The sequence below is a fragment of the Vicugna pacos genome, chromosome 4, assembly GCF_048564905.1.
Source record: "Vicugna pacos chromosome 4, VicPac4, whole genome shotgun sequence".
In the NCBI taxonomy this organism is placed as follows: Eukaryota; Metazoa; Chordata; class Mammalia; order Artiodactyla; family Camelidae; genus Vicugna; species Vicugna pacos.
Genome location: NC_132990.1, coordinates 62,314,750 through 62,337,106, shown reverse-complemented (window position 1 = coordinate 62,337,106; position 22,357 = coordinate 62,314,750). Strand labels below are relative to the sequence as shown.

The following is a 22,357-nucleotide window of genomic DNA, read 5'->3' as shown; positions in this document are numbered from 1 at the left end:
AAGCCGCCTCTGAATATAAGCACAGGCTTCACTTAGACTGTATTTGGGGGAGTAAGGTGGGAAGATATTCTAGGCCATGCCTTGGAGTATCTCCCTATTTGTTTTGGAATGGACAGGCATGGAATACTTTCTTCCCAACCTGCTTCCTATACACTGTTTAAAAATGTTTATTTTGAGATAATTACAGATTCACATGCAGTTGTAAGAAATAATATACAGACATCCGATGTACCCTTTACCCAGTTTCTTCCAATGTTGACAAGGTCACAGCCCGGATACTGACATTGATATAATCTACCCACCTTATTCTGATATCTCCAGTTTTATGTTTTATATGCACGTGTGTGTTGGGGGGTCGGTGGGTATTGTGTCCACTTTACATTTGTGAAAACGTTTTCCCCACCTACTGGAGAGCGGGCAGGTGTCCAGTCTGCTCTACCTCTGCACTGGAGTGGGCTCCCGCAGGCATCGGTATATGCTTAAACAGATATCTTGCACACAGTAGGTGCCCAAAAGTCGCTCATATATACATGTGAACTTGAATGTTGGTGCGTACAAGAGCTCAAGTTTTAAGGTAGAAAACTGAGCCTGAAGCATTTAGTATTTTAGGGGCAAAAAGTTGGTTATTTTTCCCCACAATTGTGAATTAGCTAGCTGGCTCATTGCTCCAGACTCATCACGATGAACACGCTTCGATCGCAGAAGAGCACAGTTTTTGCGGTCCAACCCGGACCCAAGGCTGGAGCGGTGCGGGAACTCGCACTGCCCCTGGAGCTCCTCCCACCTCTACCCCCGCTTGCACCCCTTTCTTCCCTGGGGCTGGACTGTTTCACCTCGTCTCTAGGCAACCACCAGGCGCGAGGCGGGACGTCATTTCCTGAAGAGCCCGAGGAGGGGCGGGGGGTGGGGGAGAGGCAAAGGGGGGCGGGGCCAAGGCTGGGCTGGCGACAGCGACGGCGTCGGAACTCGCTGGAAGATCGGCCCCGGGCGGCTCAACAGTTCGCAAAGTCCCGGCTCGCGGCTGCGCGGCTCCGTCTGCGCGCGGGCAGTGCAGAGGCGCGGGGGTCCCCGGGCTGCTGCATCCCGGGGCGGCCCCGGACATGCCCCGCACCCTCTGCCGGACGTCCGCGCTGCACCACCTGCTGCGATTCGGGGGTCTCCGGGACTAGAGCGCCCCCCACCCCAACTTATGACTTTGGGGTCCCCCAGCCTGAGAGGAACGGGCGGCCCGGCTAGGGGAGCCCCGGGCATGATGTGACGGGACGGTCAGTTTTGCTGCGCGCCACCCCCCCTCCAGCCACCCGTCGTCTCTGTGTCCTCCAGAATGTAGCCGCTCTCTCCGCGTTCCACTGGACTCCAGCCTCAGTCTCCGCGACCTCCGGGCTCCAGCCGCCAACTCCGTGTCCGCGGGGATCCAGCCGCCGTCTCCGCTTTGCCCGGACTCTATCCGCTGTCTCCGTGTTGTCTGGGCTCCAGCCGCCGTCTCTGCGCCCCGCGGACTCCAGTTTCACGACCCCCTCAGTCTTCGCTCGCCCGGGACTCTAGCATTGATTTCCGCGATCCCACCAGGATTCAGGCATCGTTTCCGTGCCCCCCACGCCCAGACTCTAGCCGCCGCCTCTGTATCTCCGGGCACCCAACCCCTGTCTCGGCGTCCCCCCACCCGCTCCCAGCCCCCGAACCCAGCCTCCAGCCACGGTCTCCGCGCTCCCCAGGATCCAGCTGTCGCGGCCGTGCCGGCGAGTGCAGCAGTTGCCCCACAGCGCGCCCCGAGGCCGCCCGGGCCTTGGCGGGGAGATGAACGCGCAGCTGGACGGCCTGTCGGTGAGCTCGTCCTCCACGGGCTCGCTGGGCTCGGCGGCCGGGGCGGGCGGCGGCGGGGGCACCGGGCTGCGACTGCTGTCTGCCAACGTGCGCCAGCTGCACCAGGCGCTGACGGCGCTGCTGAGCGAGGCGGAGCGGGAGCAGTTCACGCACTGCCTGAACGCCTACCACGCGCGCCGCAACGTCTTCGACCTGGTTCGCACCCTGCGCGTGCTGCTGGACAGCCCGGTCAAGCGGCGCCTGCTGCCCATGCTTCGGCTGGTCATCCCGCGCTCTGACCAGCTGCTCTTCGACCAGTATACAGCCGAGGGCCTCTACCTGCCCGCCACCACCCCCTACAGGCAACCCGCCTGGGGCTGCCCCGACGGCGCGGGGCCCGGGGAGGTGCGCCTAGTGAGCCTAAGGCGCGCCAAGGCCCACGAGGGCTTGGGTTTCAGCATCCGCGGGGGCTCGGAGCATGGCGTGGGCATCTATGTGTCACTGGTGGAGCCAGGCTCTCTGGCCGAGAAAGAAGGGCTGCGAGTTGGGGATCAGATTCTGCGTGTCAACGACAAATCCCTGGCCCGGGTGACCCATGCTGAGGCCGTCAAGGTAGGGCTCTGGTTTGGGGATGAGTATGGGGCAGAGTGGCACAGCTCCTCATGGTGGCAGTAGCTCCATGCTGTGTGTCCTTAGGAAAATCACTTGACCTTTCTGGGCCCCGTTTGTCTTAGAAATATTTATAACAGGAACATCTAATTTTTTGAGCAGATAGATGTCAGGCACTTGGGATACAGGGATGGGCAAAACAGACTTGGACCCTGCCTTCATGGGGCATAAAGGCTAGTGTGTGGGAGACAGGCATTATCTCTGACAAATGCATGATTACAAAGTGTGAAAAGGGCTGTGGATTCTTAGGAGCATTAAAAGAAATAAGCTCTCTGTTTGGCATATGGTTAGTAATCAGTGGGTGACCTCCACTTCTGTTGTTATTCTCATTATTCTCTAGGCTTCTGCCCCTGAAAGAAAGTTTTGTTAGCTCCAAAGTGGTCCAAGGAGGCTGTTCTGGTGACCCGCAGAGCTCTGGCCTGACCGTGCTGTTTGTGGACCAGGCTGTGTATCCTAGGACTTGTCACATGCCACCTCAGAACCTCTAGTTCTCCACTTGGATCCTGAGTATCTCTAACCTTGTTGGAAACGAGGACCCTGCCTGAATGTCAAAAATAAATCCCCCAATCCCTTCAGAGTAGTTGTACTTTTTGTGTTTGCTAATTGAGAAAAATAAGCTCTTGACAACCAGCGCTTAGGGACTTAATCATGCTGTTTAAAAGGAATGTATGTGTTTGTTAGTCTTATGCCCAGGGTTATTGAAAATCAATTGGAGTATGGGATGGATAGTGTTTGGTTTATGTGTGGATTCAGGGCTCACTTGCAGGTGTACACACACACACACACACACACACACACACACACCATCTTTGTGTGCAAGAAGTGAAGCGTTTGGGGGAAAAGGAACAGTGACACAGTCTGCTTCTGCAGGGAAAATGCTTCCCAGGGTATTTGGGCCAGCCTGTGACCCACCTTCTCACCACCCCGCCCCTTGCCCCTGCCTGGCTCCTCCTCTGTGCAGGTGTTTTGAACTCCAGCCAAGGGCCTGTAGGCTGCTGGGAAAGGCTTAGGCAGCAGAGATCCCCGGATTGCTTCCTGTGTCTGTTAATACCTGTGGCCAGGTGCATCTTGAGCCCACTTCCTGACTGTTCACCTGGGACATGACCATCCTCTGACCTTGGCTTCCTTCATTTGCTTCCTGATCTGTCTGCCCTTACGGGAGGCCCCTGAGGGGTTTTGGAAACTTCTTTGCTGCTTCTGGAAAAAGGCTGATGGTTTTATATTGTTCAGGGATGCAGTAGACATAGCTCCTCCTGGGCTTCCAGGCATCCATCCTCCTCTCTGTCTCCTCCCCCCATCAATCTCTTCCCTTTGTCTGACACTTCATGTATTTATAAAGAAATCGTCCATTAGCCTTTGACCCTAAAAGGTCTGGAGTTTCCACATGATAAGTTTATGTTTGAAAAGATGCTTGATCCAAATGGTCATTTATAAACATGGATTCCATCTTAGTGGCAATTTAAAAGGACTCGGGTAACTTAATCATCACAAGGTGATAGACTTGGGAAAGGCCTCAGGTAACCTGGACATTAAAAACACGGAGTCTCCCTTCAGTTCCCATCCCAGACTCAGCCATGCCTCTAAGGCTGGAGCTGCTTGGCTTTCTTTCCGTGAGTTTCCGTGAGGCCCTCCTCATTTCGTCAATGGCACTCTGCATCTTCTGTCTGAACCTCCCGAGTACACCGAGGTGCTGCGACCCCACTCAGAGCAGCATCAGGCCTTAGCGTGTCTATTTACTCTTGTTGCTTCCAGAGTCAAACCTAAACTCTCTTGGCATAGATTTTGAAGCTCCAGGACTATCCTTGCTGGAGGGAGGGGTTGATCGCAGGAGAACTGCCCTTGGATGGGTGCGAGCCAGTGCCAGCGGAGCAGCCCCTTGTCTCTGTCACTTTTCCTGCTGAGGCCAAGGGAGCTCCTGCCACTCTTCCTTCCGGCTTATGTGGCCACGTAACCTGCCTGGAACACGCCCCTTTGGACCCTTCAGAAGCAACAGGCAAACGAGTGCTGCTTTGTGTCACCTTAACTCCAGGGGAAAAGGGAGATGGACTTTGCATGGCTGGAATTTAAAACGGAGGAGGCGGAACCTCCTCCTCTCTACATTCTCCCGGTGGCGCCTGGGCTGGCAGGAGGGGTGGGCGGTTTCAGGGACAGCTTAGAACACCTGCAGTTGCTCCTGACACATTTCCACACAATTAAGGGTGTCAGGTCCTTAACTGAAAGCCCACAGAGGCCCCGGCTTCTCTACTAGGTACAAACTGCCCTTAACCAGGATTTCTCCACTTCTGGCCCCTCTTTATAAGCTACAGTTCAGGGATTTTTAAAATCTGATTTTATTCAAATGGCACCAATTTTTCTGCTTCTGTCCTTTTTCTGTTCGAGGATACCACATGGCATTTAGTAGTAGCTGTGTTTTCTTTTTCCTTATTCAATTTTATTTTATTTAGTTGTTTTTTACTCCTTCCCCCAGCTTTGTTGAAGTATAACTGGCAAGTTAAAAATTGTATTATTTAAGGTATACAATGTGATGATTTGATATACCCTTATATTGCAACATGATTACACATAATTAAAATCATTCATATAGCCATCACTTCACATAGTTTTTGTGTGTGTGGTAAGAACACTTAAGATGTACTCTCTTAGCAAATTTCAAGTGTGCAGTACAGAACTATTAACTATAGTCACCATGCTGTGCATTAGTTCCCCAGAACCTACTCATCTTATAACTAGAAGATTGTCCCAGTATCTCCCCTTTCCTCCACGCCCTAGACTCTGGCAACTACCATTCTGCTCTCTGCTTTCATGAGTTCGACTTTTTAAGATTCCACTTATGAGTGAGATCACACAGTATTTGTCCTTCTGTGCCTGGCTTATTCTCAGCATAATGTCCTCCGGGTTAATCCCTGTTACCACAAATGGCAAAATTCCTTTTTTTAAAATGGCTGAATAATATTTCATTGTATCTAAATTTAGAACACCTTTACTTTCTCCATTCATCCGTCCATAGACACTTAGGTTGTTGTCATGTTTTGGCTGTTGAGGAGGTCTATTTTCAATCTTAAAATCTTTATTTTTCTTCTGCAGGTAAAAAGGGGAAAAAGATCCTCTGAGACTCTCAAAGGAGAGATTCATTGTGTGTGTATGTGTGTGTGTGTGTATAAAGAAAATTAAATTTTAAGAATCAAATTACTTAAAGGTTTATTAATCAGAGAGATCACCTCCTCTCCGTGAACAGAGGGTGAATGCACAAAGGTTCTCCCTCTTTTCTCTTTCTGACAAATCAAGCATCCATTGTTGCGGCGAGTTCAGTGAGGATTTTATCCTCTGTCTGGTGGGGCTCCCATCCCTCTCTTGAAGCCTATTTGCTAAATCAGCAGTGATGGGTCCAGATAAGGCAAACCATTTACTATTCGCAATTATGTTGAAACTTTTGATTTTTGAAAAGTCTATCTTGAATGAACAGGAGCCAAGCTAATAACAATAATAATAAAGTAGATGTTCCAAGATTTTCAGCCAAAAATGCGTGATAAAGTGGCCAAGGAGTCCACAGATCAGGGATGCTGCATTGGGCTCTGCTGCATGTTTGCTGTGTGACCTTGAGCCAGTCACTGACCCTCTCTGGGTCCTAGAGTGGATGAGCCAGGGGCTGCCCAAGGCCCCTTCCAGCCCAGCCTGTGATTTGCTCAGTATGTACTACACAGAAGGCATATAAAACGTCTAATCTGGTGTTTTCTTGTTCTTTTGGAATTGCTTTCGTTTAAGACAAAGAAAGTTGGCTAAGGATAGGGAGACAAGAATTTTGGCACTCTTGTGTAGCCTCTTACTAAATCAAGAAATTGATGGGTTGCACACTGCACTGACAAGAACTTGATTGCTGTCTCTCAACCCAAGAACACTAACCCTTGTGCCATTCCAGAGTAAATCAGAAAAAGACAACAGGATTGTGGCATGCACAGCACCACCCTGGGAGCATTCAAAATCAAATTCATTTACCCACTTGCTTTCTGAGTCCCTGATTCTGTGGGTAGCAGGACGTGGGGTATCCGTGTGCTGCTGGGATGTGTATATAGATGTGTGTGTTTCATCCTGATAAAAATTAACAGCTTCATTACAGTCTCTGTATCCTCCCGGGTACCTCTGAGGAGCATATTAGACTTTGAAACGTTCCAGAAGTTTAAAATAGTGTCTGGCTCTTTTATTTAATTAGAGTTATCACACCCTCCCTTCCTTTGCATAATAAGCCAGAAAGAATCTGTCTGTATTAATATAAGTTATTGTACTTGGTCCGTCACATTTGAAATGACACATTTGTCATTTTCCTGTTGTACATGGTTAGCTGAAGCCATTACAAATTATTAACGCTTCCAACTTTGTGTCTGAAACGCAGCTTCTCCTGCCCGCCTCATTCCTGTATTCCAATTTGGAAACCGTGGGTAATGTATTTGCAGGGACACAGACTTTCCTCTGGCCCTGCACCCACTCTTAGGTCTTGTGAGTCCTGCCAGCAGTGACATGTTGAAAGCTCGCTATTAATAAAACCTTTATTGAATGTGGGTTTGATTGCTGGATCCAGAGCATGATGCAGTACCTTGAGAAGGTCCATTTCTTTAATTTAGTCTTGTATGTTTATTTGGCTCAAGGAGATCCTCAAGGTTTTTAGAAAATGATGGTTCCTATCTTTGTGGGACACAATCTTCTTTCTACTGGTTATTTACTGTTCAAATCAAAGAAGCATTTTTGTAGGGTGGAAGAGAATGCCTTTATTTTTTCCAGAATTGATATTTTTAGTAGAAGATTCCTGCCTCCTGACTTTAAGCTGGACGGGAAAGAGATACAGAATCACCCCAGCGCTAGCTTCTTGTTTTTCTGTCATCCCCACCCCCTCTAGACAAACTGGCGTTGTTTATTACCTGCCATAGATTCATCATTTGGATGGAGCTGCAAGGATAAGTATGATCCTTTAACCCCCGACCAATTGGATTGTGTGCGTGTTGTTGCTTCCCAGCTCCGCCTGCCTCCAGCCACACGGCACGCAGCCTGTACACACCTGTCAAGTGCACAGCAGCCCCTCGCATGCCTGTCTGCTCATGCTCGCCGCACGTGTGCATCTCCTCCGAGTCATAATCCCCCCTCCGCCCTTCAAAGGGCTTTGCACTGAAGCAGGCGTCCATGGGGGATTAGGCTCCAACTGGCTTTCCAGCAAGATTCTTCTAAGGGCAGCGTTTGGTCTCCACTGCTTAGGGACCCCAGACTACTGCCCGGCAAGGATCAGAGAGTCTGATTAGAGGAAATGGCATTTAATGACTGGAGGTGGCTGGAGGCTGAAATACAAATCTTTCAAAACTGATTCTTTTTCTTTCTTTTTTTTCTTTTTCTTTTTCAAAACCCCCCAAGCAAGAATGTGATGTTAACACTGAGCTCACACAGAATTCTAATTGCGCCCTGGGGTGGGGCTGCCTTTTAAAGACTCCTGTGCTGCAGACACTTCCATTCCAGGTGGAAAGGGTGCAAAGAGCAGGAATCAGACTCTCCATTTGCTTCCCATGCACTCCTGGTGCATTTGTGTTTCAACCTTGCTTTTCTGGAACACTATTGGGAAGAGAGGAGGCTGACTTAGTGTGTGCCTACTGTGTGTCAGGTGCTTTCTCCCTCCCAGGGGAGCCAGGAGGGTCATGCTCAAGGAGGTGAAATTGACTAGCCCAGGGTCACCTTTGGGAGTAGGAGGTAAGTGACCCTTTTGCCTTACCTCCCTGTCTGGTACCCAGCCCTAGGGTCACACAGCCATCCTCCTGGAAGGCGAAGGCAGCCTCCTGCCGGAAGGCAGGCAGACAGCACAGTTTGTGCCTGACACTCTGGGGAACCTTTAAAAAAACATCCAAAGCCTTCATTTTGCTAAGTGGGGAGTCTGATGCTTACATGTCAAGAGAAAGTGGCACGTTCCCCTAGCGTGTCGTCAGACAGAGTCATTTGTCCACACGTGCTCCGAGCAGCACTTACCACGCCCAGGCCCGTGCCTAGTACTTGGAAATCAGAGATGAACAGTACACAGCCCTTGCCCTCAGGGAGCCATGAAGAGGACATGAATCCACCCATGGCCACAGGTCAGCTAGTGTTTTAAGTGCTGTGACATCGGCAGCCCTTTGTATCCCTGCCACCCTCTCCACAGCGGCACTGCCCACCCCCACCTCACCTTACCCTTCCATTCCCTTACCCTGCTTTAATTTCCTTCAGCACATTTGTCACTACCGGAAGGACGTTTTACTCATGATCATCTGCCTTCCCCGCTCTGAGTAAGCCCCATGAGAGCCGAGATTTGATCTGCATTGCTCACTCACATACCCCAGCACCGCTACAGTGCCTGGCACACAGTAGGTGTTTTAATAAATAAATAATAATTGCCGAATGGACTGATCTTACTCCCAACCCAGTGCTAGTGAGCTCAGGAGTCCTTGGTTCCTGAGGGTGAGAGCTGACAAAAACCTGCAGATTGCAGTGTAGTGGGGGCTGGATAGAAGAAATCAAGGGGAGCCAGAGGCTCTAGTGTGTGCTTTACCAGGAAGCTGGCTGTGTGTGGGTGGATCGTGTGGCATCTCTGAACCTCAGCTTTGGACCTGTGAAATGGGGATAGCTACTGCCTGCCTGCCCCCTTCCCAGAATGGCTGTAGGGGTCAAATGACTTAATAGGTTCGAAAACATTTGGTAAGTCGGAAACCCTCAAATACTATTTTAGTGAAAGGCCTCGAAATAAAAGTGTGGTCTGTGACTTGGCGGGCAACAGCTGTTTTCTGTCCACTGCAGCCTCAGGCCACCCTGAGAGACTCCCCCCACCCCCCATGGCTGTTCGGTTATTTCATTTGTCACACAGTCCCAGAAGTGGGCTACTTCTGCAGCCTGACTATGTCTGAGAAGCCCAAATAGAATCATTTATGCATTTTGAAGCAATCAATGAACCAATTTTGGGTGAGATATATCTTCTGGTTTTTCCTTCAAACAAAAACAAAAACAAAAGCCCTGTTCAGTTTTCAGGAAACCTCAACATTTCGAGTGAAGGCCAAGTTCCTGCTAATCACACATATGCTTCAAAGATTGCTTTATTTGAGAATGCATAAACGGGTTTATTTTTTCTCCTTTTCCAGTCTCATCCCCTTTGCCTCCTACCCCCTTTGAGAATTTGTGTTCCTTCTGCTAAATTGGCTGTGGTTTTGCTTCAGCTGGCAGCCAGTTTCATAGTTATTTTTCCTCTCTACCTGAGTTTTCATAATATCAGCATCCTCTCAACTTTGAATGCAAAGCAAATATATCAGCTTCCCATAAACAAGTCCCAAGATGTCCTCTTTACGGGACTCCAAAGCTGCAGGCTGCAGGGAGGAACATAGTAAAGTGACATCAAAAGGGTGTTTCCAAATACCCAGAGCCTTAGAAGTGCTGATTCACAAGTGCAGCTTTTGCCTAAGAATTAACAAGCCCCCTCAGGCGAGTCTTCACAGCTCTGAGGTTTGGATCCCTGCCCCCAACTCTGCCCTACCTGCCATTTATCCACAGAAAGACTTGGTCAGAGAGGCAGATCTACCCTGTCCCCGTCCTTATCTGTTTGGGAGCACGATTCCAGATGTACAAGGTCAGCTAATATATTGGATAATCAAGGGAAGGGAGGTCTGTATCCGAGAGCTACCTTTTGGAGGTGGGCCTGTGTTCATTTACCAGTGTACTTGGCTGTGACCTTGAGGGATCCCTTTGTCTCTCTGTGACTCAGACTCCCCCACCAGTGAGCCTGGCTCACTGTCCTCACAAGCAGGTCACTGACGCCGCTGCACATCAGAAGTTTGGGAAATAAAGCCGTGGAGGTCCCACTGCAAACATTGAGATGAAAAATGTTATTGATTGCATTTGCTTGGTTTTGAAAGTTTTCTGTTATACCTGTTTAATTAAAAAAAAAAGTACCATTGGAAGGAAATGCTAGGACTCAGGGCCCTCGTGATTGGTCATAGCTGCTTGAATTGCAGAGTCATTTACTGAATGTAGTCAATATTCCCACATAGACAGAGTTTCTTTAAAAATGTAATTACTCAAAAAAAATTTCCAGGAATTTTGTGAGCTGGCTATTAAACAAAGCCATCATTAAAAATTAAGTTATATACACTTTAATTATATTAAAAACAAAAGAAATAAATACTCAAAAAATTGTAATTACTCCTATCTGGGTGTTGGTACCTACATTTCCTTTTTGCAGCATTAATCAAGCCCAGGGGTTGGATGGAATCGCGTGCTCTGACCTCCCTTAAAAATGTGGGGAGGTGAGACAGATGCACGGCCCAGAGGCCAGGATGTGACAGCCTTGTCCCCTCCATCAGCTGCATCCCCAGCCGTGTTCCCCAGCCTCCTTCCCTGATGGGCTCCCCAGGGGCCCTGATGAGGCAGCAGAGGAGCTGGCTGTTTCCAGAACCCATTTAAGCAATTAATGCAGGTGAAAGAGGTGATTTGACAACATGGGCATCTGCACTTGAGAAAAACTCCTGTAATTTATTTGAACCACTTCTGGAATGGTGTGCTAGGCTTCATTAAGAAGTTTCTGATTAAGAAGAGAAAAGAAAAGTTGTCCAGCTATGAGAAATTAACCTCCCATGTAGGCAAGGAAGCTTCGTGCAGAAGTCCCTGGGGAGGGGTCCCCCTTCTGCCATTTTCATCCTCCTGGCCCCAGATGGAGGGTGTGGTGTCCTTCGGTGTGTCTGGACCCAGCAGACCTTTATCCTTTGCTTCATCTCTCTCCTGCCTCCCCCATCTTTCTTCCTGGAGGGCCCGAAACCTCTCCCAGATTTTCCCTAACTCTCCCCCTTCTAAGAGTCTTTCCAGATCCTGAGATTTGAAGTCTACTGAGTAGGTCAAGATGTTCAGATCGCCCTCAAATTCCTCCCTCTCTTCCTCCAAATGTCCGTCTTTTCACCCATCTTCTAGCTATGTTGTCTCTAAACAGGATCTGTGCCTCCCTTTAGTGTATTTATTTATTTTATTTCTATTTTCAGCTCTTCTCCAGTATTAAGAACAACCTTTATTTGCCCTGGAAGCGCTGGCTCATCTCTGACCCTCTGATGGCACCTCTCCACTCACCCGCAAATCATGGACATTTCCCAAGTTAGTAACCTTGCCCTGCTCCTCTTCTCCACAGTCCCCACTGGGGACTGCACCGGCCCTGGTGAGGTTAGGGTCTCTGGGCCTGACCTCTCCCCGAGCAGGTCTCAGACCAGTCCTCCCCGCCATTGCCACTGGCAACTGCCGAGGCCTCCTCGCTCTCTGTCTCCCGTCTTGCTCATATGCCCACCAGTCCATTCTGCATCCCAGAGGCAGGGTGAACTTCCTAAACCTGAGTCTGATTGAGCCATGCCCTGCCTAGTGCCTCGCACTGGAGCTGGGAGCCCATGGGGCAGACGCCAAGCTCCTCATCCTGACATTTGGCTGCTCATGAACCGATCCCCCTTTACCCGCAGTCTTTTTCTCCCGCTGTTCCCAAGTGCCACCCACACTTGGCTAGACAAGCAACATGCCCCCCCACCCCTGAAACAAGACTCTGTTTCTCCCCACCCTTTGACACCCATGGCCCCAGTGCATCCTCCCAGCAGGCCTGCCACCCACCTGTGGGGAGCCTTCTCTTTTCCCCTCAGCTTCCTCCAGGTAGTGGCCTCCTTCTCTCTGTCCTGACACAGGTTATCTGTTTCCTAGTGTTGCTCTGTGAACAGTAATAACCTTTGTATGCTTAAATTCACTTAAACCTCCCAACAGCCTTGTCAGGTAGGTACCACTTTCATCAATTCATTTTGCAAAATTGCAAAGAATTTTCCACCTGCCTGTTGTCACAAAGATGGAAAGTGGCAGAGCCGAGATTTAAACTCAGATTTTGTTGATTTGAAGGAATGCGTCCATCACCCCAACACCAGAGACAGGCAACGTCCCACTCTGCTTGAACTTGGACTCTGGAGACAGACGCCCTGGGTTCGAAGCCTGGCTCTGCCACTTTGTACCTATCAGGCCTTAAATGACTTCTTATCCTCTCTGATTCTTAGACTCCTCTTCAATAAAAGTGTGATGGGGATAATAGTTAAATGGTGGGCAAGTTAACGTCTCCATTCAATTTCCTCATCTCTCGAATGGGTGTGTCACTGGCCATGCAGGTAATGCATTAAAGCACAGGGCACATCTATTAATCTGAACAATGAACGATCACCTACTGTGTTCACCCTGGTGTATTGGAGTCTATTTTCCTACCAGGTGATGTTCTTCCTGGTAAAAAAAAAACACGCACACATACAAGATGCTTAAGAGCTTATAATACTGAGGACACTAATAAATTTGGCTACATGGAGGGTCTTCTGTTTGCCACCGGAAGCTCTGCTTCACACTGACTTTTCACCAACCCCCCCTGGAGAGACCAAACTGAGCATCGGGAAGAGGAAGTGACAGGCCACCTGCACGCAGGTGGGAGGTGGCAGGACCAGGATGTGCACCCTGGTCTTTCTGCCTCCAAAGCACTGCTCTTGACAGCTTCTAACAAGAAGTGGGCTGTACAGCCATGGTGCTGGCCAGAGCTGAGGTTCAGTAAGTGTATGTTTCTTCCCCAATTTTTCCCGTTTGGCGAGAAAAGCCATGAGGAACCAGACCACACAGGCCATGGCCGCCCTGCCCTTTCCCGCGCGAGCTCTCTGCATTTCATTGACTGGACGTCAGGTGCAGAGGTGGTGCTGGGCACGCTCTGCCTCTGTTCCTTGTCCGTCTCCCTTCTCTCTCCTGCCATGCTCTGACCTTTGTCAGGATTTTATTTTGTACATTGTCTGTGGAAATTCCCTTAATAGATAACTGTGACCTCAACTCAACCCCCATGAGGATAAACCTGTAACGTATGAAATTATCTCATTGAATGGTGAAGTCTCGAATCTGTCTCGCTGTCTGCCATGTGGGCAGGACGAGGACAGAGTCTGCTGGGCCTTGTGTAAAAGGCGGCTGGCGGCCCCATCGCAGCCTGGATGGATCAAAGGGCCATTGTGTTTGGGTCATAGGAAACACAAGGAGTAGAGTCTGCTTGGGATTTTAAAATTAAAACGTGGGGAGGGGGTGGGTATAGCTCAAGTGGTAGAGCACATGCTTTCAATGCACAAGGTCCTGGATTCAATCCCCAGCACCTTCTCTAAAACTAAATAAATAAATTTAATTATCCCCCCCAAACAAAAGTGTGTGTGTGTGTGTGTGTGTGTGTGTGTGTGTGTGTTAATGACCTAAGAGATATGGATTCAATTTAGAAAACTTAGAAACCCCAGAAAAACGCAAAGGAAAAAAACCCCAAATCTTGACAATCCCCTCCACCCAGAAGCAATCACTGTGGATAGTTTGATTCCTGTCTGCGCAGTCCCCTGTCTGCCTCTGTGTGTAAATGTGGACTGGGAGCCTTCTACGAAACTGCCGTTCTGAACATGGTTTTAGAGCTTGCCTTTTTCACCAGAAAATGCATCAAGACTATTTTCCTGCCTTGATAAATGTTTCTAGAACATGATTTTTAAAGATTGCATGATGTATCATACTGCTTTTTTTTTTTAAAAAAAAAGCATTATCCGTATTGCTACTTTAGCATCCTTGCACATTAATCTTTAAGCACATCTCTAATAAAAAGTCTTTGGGCTGTCTTTCTAGAGGTGGCATTGGTTCAGGGGACAAGCAGATTTTTAAGGCCTAGGTAACTATTGCCAAAGTGCTCTTGGGGAAGAGTTTGATTTTTTACAGTCCCTCTTCCCAACATTAGCAGCGTATGCGATGCCTCATTTTTCCTCAGCCTTGCCAATGCTGGTTATTGCATTTCTTCTCCACTTTTGCCAATCTGATAGACAAAATGTATCCTACTCTAATTTGCATAATTTAAATAGTGAAGTTGAACCCCTCTGCATGTTTATTGTTTGTAAAGCTGTATATGCATATATACGATGTACAGAATATACATCCTATGCAATATTATATATTACATACATATTATATACATATATACGTATATAATACACATGTAATATACTTATTTTTGGTGTACAACTTTTTGATGTCCTATGCCTTTGTTTTTTTTTTTTGGTGGGGGGAGGTAATTAGATTGATTTATTTATTTATGCTCAGAGGAGGTACTGGGAATTGAACCCAGGACCTCATGCATGCTAACCATGCTTTCTACCATTTGAGCTATACCCTCCCTCCACGTGCCCATGTAATCACAATAATTTTACATTTCTGTATCATCAAATCTGTCAGTGTTTTTCTTTATCATATCTGCTGGGATTCATCCACCTTGAATTCAGATTCTTCAGTCTAAGGGTGAATTAAATTGGAAGGCCATCCTGGTGTTAACTGAGAATGCACAGAAAAAGAGGAGGGACAGGAATGTGGAGAGTCAGTGAGAATACTCCCCACACATGTATTCACTCATGCACTGAGAAAATAGTATTGATATAAACTGATGTTCCTAATGGATGGATGTGCTATGGTCCTTCATTCTAGACAAAAAAACACTCCATTGCAAACCCATCAAAGCTCATCTTGTGATTATATTTATGACTTCAAGAATCTTGTTAGTTCTTCCTTAAAGGAAAAAAGAAAAGAATACAGAGACAAAATTTAAAAGAACATATGAACAGCCATTTACTTAAATTATAAGGGACTAAAAGCCAGGCTTAGTGGATAATTGAAGAATTGCATTTAAAAGGAATCAATATCTTTCTGGAATCTGCTCTGTCCTCATCTTCTGAGTTGTTTTGCAAAGGGATAGTCACTTTGTCACTATCTTGTAAATTTCTCATGGCATCATCCTCAAGGACAACCGTTTTTTTCCCCTCTCTCTGATTCTTCCTGGTTTTCTTTTTCTCACAGTCTTAACTCACTAAGACACTTAGGACCAAAGATACTGGGGAGCAGGGGCTTTCAAATGTCAGGTCCCGGTTCCAGCCTCTGGGATCCTGGCATTCCCAGCACTGGGGCAAAGGTTTCCTTCTGTATCTTTACAGTGAGCCTTTGGAGAAGGTCAAATTCATAAAGAAAAGAGATTGGAGGGAATTAACAGTTGATTTTTGAAAATCTACTAACTAAGACCCAAATTAAGGCAAATTTAAACATCATTAAAGAAAACTGCAAAGGGGGAAAGAAGATGTGGATATTCCCACCCTCCTTAACTAGTCATCCCTTTTCTGCCATCTCCCCTGGCCTTTATCTCTATTCATGTTTCCACAGTGCTTTAATTACCTTCTTCCTCTCATTTTTGCTTTGTACGTACATTGTCGTGGTGCTTCCTGGTCCTTAAGTGGAGCTGTGTTTCTAGGAGGGGGTCTTGGATGGGCTCATACAGCTGATCTGCAGTCCAGTTGATTTTCCCTGGGATCCAGCAGCTCAAGGAGGTGAGGTGGCCACGAGGAGCCAAAGCAGATGGACCATGTCGCGGCTCAGCTTTGCCTCAGATCCTGGCCCCCTGATGGGCACACAGATGTCAGGGACCCTGCAATGTACACCCCCCTCCTCCCTTTCTTGGCAATATAATGGGTTCTTACCATACTATTGCCTGCTTATGTCAACATTCCACAACAATAAAGACAAATAATTTTGGACTTTAAGGGGATGTTTACAAATGACATTCCTTCTTAGACCAAAGTCAGCAGCAGCTAAGTATTTCTGGGAAGCGGAGGGAGAGAGATGGGATGAGAAAGCAGAGTTATTGTCCAAGTGTCTGTGAAAAACATCTCTGCTTCCAACTGCATTTAGAAGATATCTAATCCTTGAGATGTGGTTTAGCATTCATTCATCCACTTGGCAATTTTTTATTGAGCACTTCCTCTGTGATTGGTGTGATTTAACACCCTCCTTATCCTCTGCATATCCCATTTATCCCATTTACTTATTTGTTAATATATTTTTAATTAATATTGCTTCCTACTTCAAAAATAACTGAGTGACTTAACCTAAAAAATATATCATGAAAAAGGCAGAGAGATCAGAAACCATATTGGGAAGTATATGTATGTGTGTTGTGTGTGTGTGTGAGAGAGAGAGAGACAGAGAGAGAGAGGTGGTGTCTTTATAGGAATAGTATTTCATATTTAAGTGGAATTCTGAGCTTTCTAGCAACCAGAGCAAAAAGGGAAATTAATATTTTTTTTAGATTCTATTAGAGAACTCATTGGTACTTCAGGAGAGGTAAAATTCCTGATTGGCAGTCAATTTCAAGAGGAAGGAGGTCAATTTTAGAAGGAAAGCAGTTGTCATTGCATTTTTTCATTGTCTCTCATTTCACGTGGAGCCACCCACGATCTCCTGTCTTTCACGTTTATTAATAAATCTGCAACCAAACCAGAAGAACCTCCTGCCTTCTCTGTCTATTGAGGAAAATGTTGATAAAATAATCACTTGTTTAAGTAAATATATCGAGATATGTACTTTCGGGGACAGGGAGCAGCATGTGCAAATAGCTTGGAGTGCTTGATAGTTACTATAAGAAAGGCCAGGTGGAGGGGCAGGAGATGAGGCTGTTCAGGCAGCAGGACCAGCTGCACAGGTGTGAGATGCACTGATAGAGTTTGGAGCAGGACAGGGGCAGGGTCCACTTGCATTTTAAGAGGATGTCTGGGGGATTAGGAGGTGGAGCTCAGTGGCAGAGCTCATGCTTGGCGTGCATGAGGTCCTGGGTTCAATCCCCAGTGCCTCCATTAAGGGGAATTTTTTTTTTAATTTAAAAATAAAGCAAGTGAAGAAAAATAAATTTTAAAAAAGTAAAATGATGTTCAGCCTTGTAGAGACTGATTTTGGAGGCTGGGGAGCTATTGCAGTTAGTGGTCCCTGTAAAAGGTAATAATTAACACAGATAAAAACATGGTGCAGAGGAAGGAGCTCTGAAGACAAGAGTGCTAATTCAGGCTTTACTTTCTCATGATATTAAAACACTGGGGCAGACAGTCCACACAATCTCTGTCCTCCCTCAAAGTGGGGCTGAATGGGGAGGGTCTTTCCAGGGCATGTGGTTGCATCTGGGATCGGCTCAGGGCTCAGAGTCCAGGGCCTCTCACTTATATACAGCCTGTAAGACCACACCCCCTCTTCAGACCCTCTCCTTGCCTGTCTTGTGAGGCCAAGAAGTAGCATTGGCCATGTGTTATCTGAACCTTCTTGACCTGGTAAGACAGACATGAATTTGGAGAGTCTAAGATTCATATCCAAATCCTGCCTATTATCCTCTTTGTGACCTTGCATAAGACACTTCACCACCCAGAGGCTCTTTCTTCACATGTGTAGTGGATAGAATAGAGTGCGTGGTCATCACTCTAATTTTGCTGTTACCGATGATATTAACCACCATTTGCTAGGCACCTGCTATGCGCCGTGCCCAGTGCAAGATGCTTTGTGTACCTTACCTTGTCTGTCCTCATTTTGTCCACACGATGACTCAGTAAGGGTAGGCATTAGTAGCCCCCTTGAACAGGTGAGAAAGCTAGGGTCCAGAGGGCTTAGGGAACTTGCCTGCAGTCTCATAGTTAGGAAGACGTGGAACTTTGTCTGGGAGTCGTTTTTTAAGTGAATGTACCTTTCACTGAAAAACTCTTGCGGGGGTCCTCCCCCTAAGCCTACCTTTTATTTTGTTGCTTTGCAATAATTCAGTCCCCAGATGGAATTGGAAGATTGAGCCAAGACTTGCCTATAGTAGGAGATACCTGGAGCCTGTGGAAGAAGGTATGAAGGAGGATGGATCCCTGCTCCAGAGTAAGCTCTGCTTTGGGAAAAGATTGGAAAGCCCTCACCCGGTTCTATCCACAGGGCCGCGGGTAGGATTCAGGCCCTCTATAGGCCTAGGTGTCATAGAGCTGCCCCCTGCAGGTAGTTGTAGGAACTACACAGAGAGGGACAGGGTTGCAAATGAAAAAAAGACGGCCTACTGCTCCTGGGATTTCACTTCTCTGGTGTAGAGAATTAGGTGCGCGTGTGCTCCAAGGTGCGTGTGCAGCTATATTATCGCAGCATTGCTCGTGCTGGCAAACATTGAGAAACAATGCAAATGTCCAGCAGTCTGGCAGTGAGAACTCAGTGGTGGTGCATCTCTGCCAGGAATGCGATGTAGAGCAGAAAGAGATGTTCTTTTGAGGAAAGGTCCTCAACATACATTTTTTGCTGGAAAAAAAAATATGGTGATAAAACGTATGAGTCAACTTATGTAAACCTCAGACAACAATTTAGTGTATGTACATCACGTGTTTGTAAAATGCACAGAACAAGTCAGGAAAGACAGACACCAAGATGTATCAGTGGTTACCATGGATGGTGGGTTGAGACTTCTACTCTGGGTTCTCTGTAATAATGATAATACCTCACCTTTCTGACCTCTTATCTATGCTCCAGACACTAAACACTTTATGTACAGTAACTAATTAATCCTCACAACTGCCCTGTGAAATAATACTATTACCCTGTCTTATGCCTGGGAAATTGGGATATGGACGAGTTGAGTAACTTGTCCAAGGTTATCTTTGGCAGCTGGCAGAGGTGGGATGGGAATCCTTGCAGCCCTGCTTCAGAGCCTTGGCTCTTAACCACTCCGTCTTCTGCTTCTCTCTCCAAATTCCAGGTGTGTCTGAGGTGTGTATGTTCACACAAGTGTGGAGAAGCATAGGATGGTGACCTCAGGCTGCCTGAGCCCCAGTCCAGGGCACTGCTCTTTCTGTGGCCTCAGTTGAACAAATCCCTGGGGGCTGCCTGGCATGTAGAAAGCCCAGTAAATATCTTGAATGAGTGAGCAAGTGAATGACATGAATGAATGGGTAGGTAAGTGAAGGAGGAGCAAGGAGAGGGTATAAAGAAAACAGAACATGCAACGTGTCTCCAGGAAATTGTCTCGTAGTCTTAGAGACAGAATTGTGAACGTGAGCCTACAGGGCAGATGGCAACAAGCACAGAAGTGTGCCAGTACTCTCAGAGAAGGAGAGCTAGTCACTATCTAGGGAGGCTTCCTGGAGGTGGTGGGAAAGGGGCTGAGTGTCAAAGGCAGGGCTGACCTGAGGAAGTGTGGATTAAAGGAAAGAAAGACTTTTCTCAGGAGGAGAAAAGCTGGGAGGGAGAGGCTAGAGTTGCTCATGTATTTGTGTCCGTGTAGATGAGAGGTTTAGAGGATTTCTAGAGCTTCTGTTCAGGAAAAGGAGCTGGCAGACTCAGGAAGAGGATTCACATGCATTTAGTACCTACTACGTGTCAGGTACTGTATAGGTAGTTTACATTCTCTTGGTGATCCTTATGACAGTTACATTTTAAATGCAGAAACAGGCACAGAGAGGTTAGGAAATTTGTTCTGTGTCACACAGCAAGCCAACAGCAGAGTCAGGATCGGTGCCCAGTGAGTCTGAACACAAAGCCCATATAGGCAAGCGGGGGGGGGGGGTCAGGAAGAGCAGGCCAGCATCATCCTTTCCTCTCTTCCCCATCACTAATCTAGGTCTTAGACCACCTCCCTTTCCTGAGTTTGTGTTCCCGAGAAGAGAAAACCTTGCCCTGAAATAAGCTGGATGATTCACCATTATGTGTCCTTTCTTAAGACTTTTCCAGAGCACTTCTTATGTCCACGCCCCTCCGGACAATAGTCTGATGGTCTTGTGACCTTGTGCTTGCACTTTGGCGCATGTGTCTGAACACGGGAGCATGTGTGCATCTACCATGTTAACAAATCTCCCTCAGTCCCCTCCCACTGTGGCCATCTCTAGTCTATTCCTCTTCTGCTGAGCAGAGAATTGTGTCCCCTGGTCTGTTAATTTGGGGTTTAAGAGTCAGCTCTGAAGAGCTGAGTGAGGCAAATCTGCCCCTGAGAGCACTAATCCAAGTAGCAAGTTACTAGGTTTAAAGACATACACATATAATTTACATTTCCACAATCATAGCACGCAGCCTGAGGAGTCATCTGGTCATGGGCAGTGTCTTAGCCATGCCATCTGCCAGGTCAGATTGAGATTTCTCTGTGATCTGACTTGGCAGAATGCTTTTGCCAGTAAATACGTGATAAGCAGGGGAGTGTAGTGCTCTCATAATAGCTCTTGCTCACCATGGACTTTTCCCTGCATCTCATGGGGTTATTTTAGCCGTAGCTCATTGAACTCGTAAGTATCAGGCACTGTACTAAAAGGGTCCCTCTACCTAAGAGAGAGTAGAAAAGAGATCTTCATTTTACAGGGGAGAAACAGATGAACAGAGAGGTTTGGTAACTTGTATGAGGTGGTGCAGCTGATAATTGATTCAGGAGACTGGCTGGTTCTGCAGGTTGTTGCAGCAGGAGAGGATTGTGGTTGACACTCACCAACAGGCACAGGCAGAGAATGCAGGCTGCTTTAAGGTAGCTGTTGGGTGTGGTTTACCACCCACATCGGCCTCTACAAAGAGCAGTGACACACAGTCGTAGTCCCATTGGAGAGTGTCTCCCCAGCCCTCAGGTCCCTTTGAAGGTCCTTCTGCTGCCGATGATAGTGCCAAGTTGAGGTGTGCCTCCTGCCACACCTGAGATGCTCCATCTGCCCTTCAGGTGTTTTCTTAAACCCTTTTGATCCCTCCCAACTGATATGGAACCTCAGAGCCCAAGGTTCAAGATCTGGTCAAGGACCTGGTAGCAACTCCTTTTCTTCTAAATACAGCAATGAGCCAGAAGACATTGAAGTTTAACTTGGGGCAGGACCTTATCAGTGATTCCAATCTTCTCATTACCAGTTGGCAAAACTGAGGCCCAGCAAGAGGAGGACATAGTCCCAGGCCACCCAGCAGTACAGTGACACAATGAGGACAAGCCTGGGTCTCTGTTTCACAGCCAGAGCTCTTTCTAGTTTGCCTTGCTGCGTCAGGCTGCTTGCTACAGAGGCTCACCGGTCAGGGGAGCCACTAGCTCTGTAAATTGAATGGCTGGGTGCATCTAACCGGTTGCGAGGACCACACTGTTCTCCCAGATGGTCTGAGCCTCAGGGATCAGGGTGGCGATGGCGAGTGAGTGTGGAAAGCTCGTGGAAGGATCATCAGGGCGAAAAAGCGTTGGCCAGCTCTCTTCAGGAATTAACCCCTCCGTTTAGTTGCACCCCCGTTTTTTTTTTTTAGTGACACCTTTTTAAAATAAGCAAGTAATTGTTCATTAAAAAAAAAAAGAAAGGAGACAAGAAGGCAATAAGAAAGTAGAAGCCAGCTTCCTAGACCATCCCCTCCTCCTCCTCACCTTTCCAGAATCACACACACGGTTTAGTCAAAGAGCAATGGATGGAGCCCTTCCCACTGGGTTCTAATTGCCCCTGCACTGAGACCGTTACTCCGAGAGCCTGCTTAAATGTGGAAGGTGCTGACTCAGGAATCTCGTGTTTCTTCAGTTTTGCCAGAAAAATAAAAAAGGCAGCAGGGGATGATGGTATTCTTGCTCTCCAGGACCCAATGAAAGCCCTTATTTACCCCCCAAAAGAGCCAATAGCAGAGGTTCTGGAATGGCCTAAGCTTGAGTGGCCATCAGATTTTCTGGTCTCCTAGGCATGTGATGGGGAAACTGACGTACAGAGGGGAAGAGGCTTGCCCAGGGCTGGCCGCCTGTGTCTGGGCTCTACCCTGTCTGTCCCTTCCACCTCAGATTTCCAGGGTCCCCTTCTGTACTGTATTGGTGTCAGGAGGCGCATGGGAGACTCAGTGACCTCCCAGGCCCTCTGCGGCGCCAGCTCTCTATGGTGTTCTCATTGAAGGCATTAACCTCCTCTCCCTTCTCAAGGTTGCCGCTTGCCTATTTATAGAACTGACCAAGAGAATGCCACTATTGCCAGCGATACAGAATACAAATCATGCACTGTGCGTTGGTTTTCATTCTCTCAGACACCTTTTTTTTTTTTAACTC

At 47.6% G+C, this 22,357-nt stretch overlaps 1 protein-coding gene across 5 annotated transcripts in view; it reads left to right on the top strand.

Annotated features, from left to right (window-relative positions):
• Positions 1-940: 940 nt before the first annotated feature.
• WHRN (whirlin) overlaps positions 941-22,357 on the top strand; it is an 80,488-nt gene continuing 59,071 nt past the window's right edge. For all 5 annotated transcript variants that reach the window (XM_072959990.1, XM_015245379.3, XM_072959988.1 and 2 more), the window contains exon 1: positions 941-2,415. In XM_072959990.1, the coding sequence (XP_072816091.1) occupies positions 1,798-2,415 (618 nt within the window). In that variant the 5' untranslated portion in view covers positions 941-1,797. The remainder of the gene's footprint in view (positions 2,416-22,357) is intronic.